General features: G+C 45.6%; 1 protein-coding gene across 2 annotated transcripts; it reads right to left on the bottom strand.

Annotated features, from left to right (window-relative positions):
- Window positions 1-2,513: 2,513 nt before the first annotated feature.
- On the bottom strand, window positions 2,514-7,214 carry LOC120819565 (ORM1-like protein 3). Of its 2 annotated transcripts, none has more exons than XM_040177094.2 (4): window positions 6,876-7,214; window positions 6,042-6,305; window positions 5,426-5,577; window positions 2,514-4,174 (listed from the first exon to the last, which is right to left on the bottom strand). In XM_040177094.2, the coding sequence occupies exons 2-4, from the start codon at window positions 6,213-6,215 to the stop codon at window positions 4,039-4,041; spliced, it is 462 nt and encodes a 153-aa protein (XP_040033028.1). In that variant the 5' UTR covers window positions 6,216-6,305; window positions 6,876-7,214; the 3' UTR covers window positions 2,514-4,038. The 2 variants fall into 2 exon arrangements, with proteins under 2 accessions (XP_040033028.1, XP_040033029.1); XM_040177095.2 differs by having other exon boundaries at window positions 6,042-6,302; window positions 6,876-7,202.

Below are 7,214 nucleotides of genomic sequence, written 5' to 3'. Positions count from 1 at the left end.
GGGGCCGTAATCCAAGATGGCGACGGGGGAAACCGCCGAACTTCAGAGGCCTGCGTGTGAACAGAGTTAAGAGAGTAAGTATATAAAGCGAGAGGTCTTTGGAAAGTTACGAAGAGCTTTAACCTTTCAAGAGAAGATTACTGTTTGGATCCTAACTGTCTTTTTAAACATAATACACGTTACAATTAAGCACAAGCGCGTCCCCGTCACTACAGACATCTACAGCCAGTTAAACCCTGTGAAGGTATTTTCCCTCCTCGTTTTATTTATTGGTTCCCCGAAACAAATCAGATTTTGTCTGTAATGTTCCAGCAAGAGATGAGAGTTCCAGCTCGGCTCGACGTTTTGGGGGTACAGCGAAAAGCCCGCCGTGGACAGTCGTGACTTCAACCCCGTCTGCCTCTCACAGCTCTAACCTACTTCCAAAGAGCCTCACAGGACGTCCCTGCTGCCACCTTAAGAAGAGTCCACCAGTTCAACCCGCAGCATCCGCGCTCATGATTAATTGATCCCACTGTTGTGTGGTTCTATTCATATTCGAGCCGCATCCCGCTCAGCGGCTCTTCCCGTCTGAACCCACGCAGTCGCTCCGCGTCAGCTGCACATCTGCACGACCAGCGGTGGAAGAAGCGAGATCGAGTTCTTAAGTAGAAGTACCCGTATGAGGGATGTAGAAAAGTACTTTGCTCCTAGTTGAGGTCATGCAAAACCCTAAAAGTTGATTTTATGGGATATAAAAAAGAAAACCATTTAAACGATAACACCAAAAAGATTGATCAGGTTAAAAATATTTAAATTCATCATCATTACTAGAATATCTGATGCTGAGTGTTTTCTAACACTCCTCCTGCATAAATAGACTGTAGAAATGAGAAGTAACTGCTAAAAGTACACATCATGTACACATTTTTACGTATCGTTTTTGCATATCAGCATGTCTGGTGTTTTGGGGGGGGTTGGGGTCTGTTCCGGTGACGTGCACGGCGTTGTGCATGTGGAGGAGCACACAGGAGTGAATGAGAAAACCTGTGGACACAAAGATGAGAGAGAGAAAAGAGACCACTAATCCACCCCCAGACCAGGTCCTACTTATAAGGGGGGGGGGTGCTGCTTCACATTGAGGTCGACGACAGCCGTCTGCTGCCCTCTGCTGGAGAGGGCTGCTCTGTTTTGCTTCATCTACGTTTAGGAACCAGCTCATGTTTAACTTTTACAGAGAGTAATACGAGCGCTGAATAGAATGCGTTGTTATCCGCACAGGACATAATTCAGCTAATTAGACGATGAACTCACTTTCACAAATCCACATCCTCCCCGAGGCGCCGGCCTCATAAAGCTCAAACAAGAAAATGAAAACCCAAACATTTTGCGAATGCACCCGGAGGATAAAAGTTATCAGGCTGGAAATCCTTTCAATTATAAATTGTAATTTAATAGCGATCATTCCACAAACATGCCTCTCAGTCCTTTGCGTGCTTCTTATATAGATAGAAACCCCAACAGAGAAAAGCAATGTTGCCTTTCTCATAAATTCCTTCAAGCTATACCCATTAAATTAAACATCACATTTTCAATTCTAAGAGTTTTCGTGGAGGATTTTCTCAGAGTTCAAATATATATTTACATTTTTAAACAATTGTTTCTTGTCCAACAGCAACAATATCCAATTCAGTTGACTTATTAAGGGTAATAAAAGGTGCACAACAATGTACAAGGCTGCGATGTGTTTTATGTGAACGCCTTTGTGTAACTTGCTGAATACTGAATAATTATTCATTAACATCAACATTAGAGTCAGAAGGGTTCTTTTAAACACTGACTGCTGTCACATACAGAACAAGCAGTTGTCACGTCGGCCTTCCTCGGGAACATGAATATGAAATCAATTCAAACACCCGACCTCATCACTACTTTCACTTAATCAATGTTTAAACGAGCCTGCGGTGTTGCGTGACGCAGAGAGAGCGCCTGTATCAGCTCGCAGCGTCGGGATGAAAGTGGATTGAGTGAAGCCGCCGGCTTTGAGACGAGTCTCCGCTCCACTGCGAGGCAACCGGTGTGAAATAAAAGAGGCTCGCCGCTGTAACGGTTAAATGGAAGCTGGACTATACCGAGAGGTATCTCAGGAAATGTAAGACAGCTGAACTCTCATAACACTTTGGGGTCTAATTAAAGCCTAAACGTTTAGATTAAGAACATCTAGCCAATGAGCTTTGTTCATTTAACTAACTAACTATTAATTCAATCCGACATGACAACAGCACAAACACATAAACAGGCTTTGAGCTGATGCTATTTGACTGAATGACTATTTTGGGTGAGACAGAAGATCAACATTTCCTTCTAAGAGACATTGTGACATCGTGTCACGTTTCAACGTTCAGTTCAACCGTCTTCCAAGAGAGTAAACGGTCCTTAAAAAGTAAAATAACTAAATAAATAGTGAAATTCAGCCAATTTAAAACACCAATCTTCTAAAATACAACAACAGAGCTAATTAAGGTTTAGCGATATTTCATATTTCACCATAATTGAGTTTAATGTTCTTTGTCTTACACAAAAGATGACTCATATTTTCCCTTTCACTACTTCTGACAGTCCCCCGGCAGTAATATTAATATTTCTGCTACTATGACAACTACAACTTGTGTTTGAAAATCTGTTCACGATCTGTTCCAACTAAAGAAAGAAGACCTTCAACCTCGTTTTGCTTATCACGGCAGCAGCAACATATTTTAAAAACATTCTGAGGTTTTCTACATTTAGCGTTTTTTCTTTTCGTTGGAGAAAGATCACATATCATGAATAAATAAAACTGTAGTTTCCCTACAATTCCATACAAATTTTTCCCGTGATCCACCTCCATCAATGAAAATGATTGGAATAAACTGATGCTTTCGTTAGAGTGGCTCCACCTTCAAGAACCACCTCTGTAAAAGTCAGCCGGGCGCCAAAACAGAGCGTTACAATCAGAGGATGATTACAGGTACATCCACAGACAGCGTGCCAAGGATATTGTCTTTTCCAGCATTTAGGCATATAAACATGTTCTATTTAGTACAAACGCAAAATACAAGCGTGAACCCGAACGTCATATTTCCCCTTTAATATTATTACATCAACATTCAGATTCAAGAGGAGAACTGCTTCAGGGAATCTGCTCGAAATAAGATGGTACAGAAGCACTGGATGAAACATTTTTCTAAAAATGAACAATAACTATATTACCATCAGATATTCTTACTCTAATACAAAGCAGCCGGTGACATAAATCCCTTCAGTACATGCTACTGTATAACTGCAGTTTCCATGGATCCTAAATCCCACCAACACGCTGAAGAGGGAGAATTTAAACATCTAAGCCCAATCAAAACATGTGTAAATGAGGGTGAAAGGAACATTAGCGGCTCTGCGTAACTCACATTCCCAGATGTCAAACCGAGAGTCCTTTTACTGACAAGCCGCCACGCCGCACCAGCAGAGTGCTCTTGCTCATTTCTTCCCTCACAGACGGGCCTGCAGACGCAAACCAGGACAAGAGCAGTCCAAGTATGGAAGTGGTCAGATTCTGATACAAAGCGCCTCTAAATATAGAACCGTGTGGGTGTCTCGCGTCTTGCCCCCTCCATTATGTCATTAAAGTATTGTCTTGCTCCTCCACGCAAACTTCGAGAAAGAGGAAGCTTGGCGTGGACGTCGGCTGAATAAATACAGCAGCGTGTCCTTAGAGAGAAAATAACTTCTGATTACAGCCTCGGGTGTGAAATGGCACGTGAGTGCGTGTGCGACGTCTCCCTCCGACGCACACAGCAGAAAATCCCTTTTCTTCTTCTTCTTCTTCAAAGTGTCTGTGAGCAAGGAGAGCCCACCCTCCCGCAGTGTGCGTTGTGAGTCCCTCCCCGGGGGTTCGGTACCATGGCAGTGTCCCCAGTGGGCTTCAGGCAGAGCGCCGCTCAGCAAGGCGCGGAGCCACAAATATCCAAAAATCTGAATACTGTTGACGTGCGCCCGGCTAGTCGGCGTAGAGGGGGCAGTGCATCAGTACTTATTAATCCCAAAGATCCTCACGCCGTGCAGCTGGGGCAGCTTGGGGATGAGCACCGTGAGCAAGGAGAGCGTGTTGACCACGAAATGGGCCCGGTCGTATTTGGTGTAGAAGCTGGTCAGTATGTACCTGGATCAGAGGGAAATGAGAGGATCAGAAGTCACGATCACAAGGGAAGGATGCATTCATTTTGGCATTTTGTAAAATAACCTGTAGGAATAATACACATAGTAGATAAAGTGTGCACTCGCATAAAATGGGACTCGTGGAGGAGGCACAGCGTCCCTTCCTTATAAGTGTTTATTAACATTGAATAGATGCAGAAAGAGACACGCATGTTTATCTAAAGTTTAAAATGTGGTTAATTTTCTAGCCACCAGCAGGCGGTTGCTGTTCACCGCCAAGATTCAGGCGCACGCGGGACAAGGTCAGGCTTTTTTCCCCCCATCAAGTTATGTGGAGTCCAGATAACAAAAATGGCCTTTTGTTCCCCTTTTCAGCTCGCAATAATCTTTCACAAGAAGTTTCCTCACTCATAACTCACACAGCGCCAGCACTCAGGTCTATTTCCACACGCTGAACAACAGCGTTGCGACATGATTCATTGGCACAGAAATAGGCACAAATGATTCTGCTATGTTCCTGCAAAGCTTGTTTATGAACAAGCCCCGATGTTTGCCGCAGGCCGGCGCAAGGGTGCACAGATGTTCCTGGCGAGACAAGAGAAGCGACAGGAAACTACGCCAATTTTTTTTTGTTGTTGGCCGAAACGGCGCCAAGGGGCTTTGGTGAGCTCAGGAAAAAAAAAAAAAAGAAAGGGATTGCACGTCCTGTTCTCTGCCGAACAAGCGAGGACACGTGATGAGTGATGGAGGCTCTCTGGAGGCTCTCACACATGTGAAGCTTTTTCCGTTCTGGAGCCGAGAGACTTGACCACTGAGCTGCTGGCTCTAGATGCTAAAACCAAACGCCTTATGGGGAGGAAACTAAAGCCTGGATCTGCACCTGGTAAAAAAAAAACTAAAAAAACAGCTTCCGTTACTGAGTTCATGCTGAGCTGGCGAATCAACCCCCGGGGAACCAGAGCGCTTCCTGTAAGCTGAACTCTGCTGTTTAAAATGCGGAGGAGAGAGGAGGGGAAAGCAGAAAGAGTGCAAAGGGTTGACGTGGCCGGCACTTGTTAAATGTTCAGATCAATGGTGCTGCTGGTGGATGGGAAGCAAACGGGGAATCTTGTTGTTGGTGGGTCTACACCTGGCCTATTACTAGGTTTAGTTTCTCAACCAGATTTCTGTATTCAAATGTAGATCCGTCCCGTACAAAAAGCTGCCCCCTTCCATCCGTCACCCCAACGAAAGGCAGAGCTTTGGGTTCACTTACAGGACAATCGGTGTGATGGTGAGGAACTTGCGCGAGGCCGTGAACTGCACGCCGTAGTCCATCTGCTCCCAGTATGTCATGAGGCGAGCCTTGCCCTGATCCGGGGTCTCAAAGGGCGTCCCCTTGACCGCGTGAAGCAGGAGGTACATGCACTGCGACGCAGAGACAACACAAGCAGTCAGAGATACAATTATTGCTTGTGTTAACTTACAAAGTGGCCAAAAGGCAATCCGATACTACACTACTATGAAACCATTATGAACAGAACCCTGGAAAAAAATTATACCGGATTCTTTACCTTTGCTTGTTTGTTTCTTATTGTGTAACGTGACATGTTGTCGGAAAATACTGATTTTTCGTGCTGGGGAACAGTAAGCGTAGAGTGTGTAATCTAAAATACATACACCCTACAACAATATTTCGATGATTTTGATGCTGAGAGAATTCAGAGTCAACCAACCAGGCCGGCTCAAGCGAAAAGGGAAAGAAATACACATCGTTCCTCCGCGGGGCCTCTCCCGTAATATTATCAGAAACAATCTGAGTCCGTCAGCTGAGAAAATAAGCACTTTCAGAGGACGTGTATTAAAGACAAGGGGCCGCGATGCCCACTGACCAGGTTGTGGATGAGGTTGGTGAGGGTCCAGACCGCGGGGACGCTGGCGAAGGGGACGCTGAGCAGGATGACGTGCAGCAGGCCGATGCCCAGGATGTAGGACAGCCACATGCCCCTGCTGTTCATCACGCGGGTGTTGGGGTTCACCTCGCTGTGCGCCGTGCCCACGTTCATGGCGACAGCGGTGATGGCGCTTAGCCTGGCGGAGAACTCCTCCTGCTCGGCACGACGTGGCCAGATGGGGTTGAACCCACACGGAGTCTGCTGTGAGATAAACAGAGAGAGAACTAACTTGATCAGCCAGGACTAACATTCATGGACAAAGTGTCCGACTTTAATTAAATGTAGTATTTACCCAAGGTGCTCAGTTAGAATAATCTGGTCACTTTAGGAAAATAGATTTTCATCAGTAAAGTATTTTCAATATATAGTGACAGTGACCAAAGTTGCGCTCGTAAAAGTCCTTTGGGCTTCTTTTTTAACGGGCACCGGCCAGCCAATCAGAAAGTAGCATTTTCTATGACCACGTAATAAACTGAGTTAAACGTGTAACTACGGTTTTAATTGTAGTTGTAAGATTTTAATTGTTTTAAAAGTAAGAAAAACTGCATACAAGTCCCTATCTGGCTGCTCAAGAGCAAGTGAGTGCCCACAGTGAACAATGTAGAGCCTGGTCATTCTTGTACGATTGCCTCATGGCTGCATAATGACCCTTAACGTGGCTACAAAGACCTACAAGTGGACTGGAGAAACTATGTAGACACAAGTACTCACATATATCTATATACCTCCATGCATATACATATACGTGGGGAAATAAACATGTATACTCACAGCAGAGTGGGGGCAATGTCTTCAACTCCGACCTGTATCGCCCCTGGTGCGTTATCACCGTCGTCTCATCAATGCCTTCGGTTACGTAACGGCTACCAGCACCGGCAGACTGTAGAGCCTCCGCTGCTCTCCGCCGGTCATCCGGTACCGTCTTTCGGCTCGGAAGCGCGCAGCTGTGCGCCGCGGGTTCGCGCGTGTTTGTGTGCGTGTACGTGTATGTCGGTGCGCTCGTGTCGAAACGGCCACTTTTTCCCCTTCGTGTTCCAGACAACAGCTGGTGACAACACAGCACGGCTCATGACGTCACGTAACCGCTATTCGTTTGCACGGCCCGAGTAT

Source organism: Gasterosteus aculeatus, chromosome 5 (assembly GCF_964276395.1).
Source record: "Gasterosteus aculeatus chromosome 5, fGasAcu3.hap1.1, whole genome shotgun sequence".
In the NCBI taxonomy this organism is placed as follows: Eukaryota; Metazoa; Chordata; class Actinopteri; order Perciformes; family Gasterosteidae; genus Gasterosteus; species Gasterosteus aculeatus.
The sequence above is the reverse complement of the archived record's forward strand: the minus strand, read 5'-3'. Positions and strand labels throughout refer to the sequence as shown.

Coding starts and splice junctions, on each gene's coding strand:
- LOC120819565 (XM_040177094.2), bottom strand. CDS start 6,215: ATGAACGTGGGCACGGCGCACAGCGAGGTGAACCCCAACACCCGCGTG. Junction 5,578..6,041: donor CCAACCTCATCCACAACCTG/GTCAGTGGGCAT, acceptor TCTGCGTCGCAG/TGCATGTACCTCCTGCTTCA. Junction 4,175..5,425: donor ACCATCACACCGATTGTCCT/GTAAGTGAACCC, acceptor CCTCTGATCCAG/GTACATACTGACCAGCTTCT.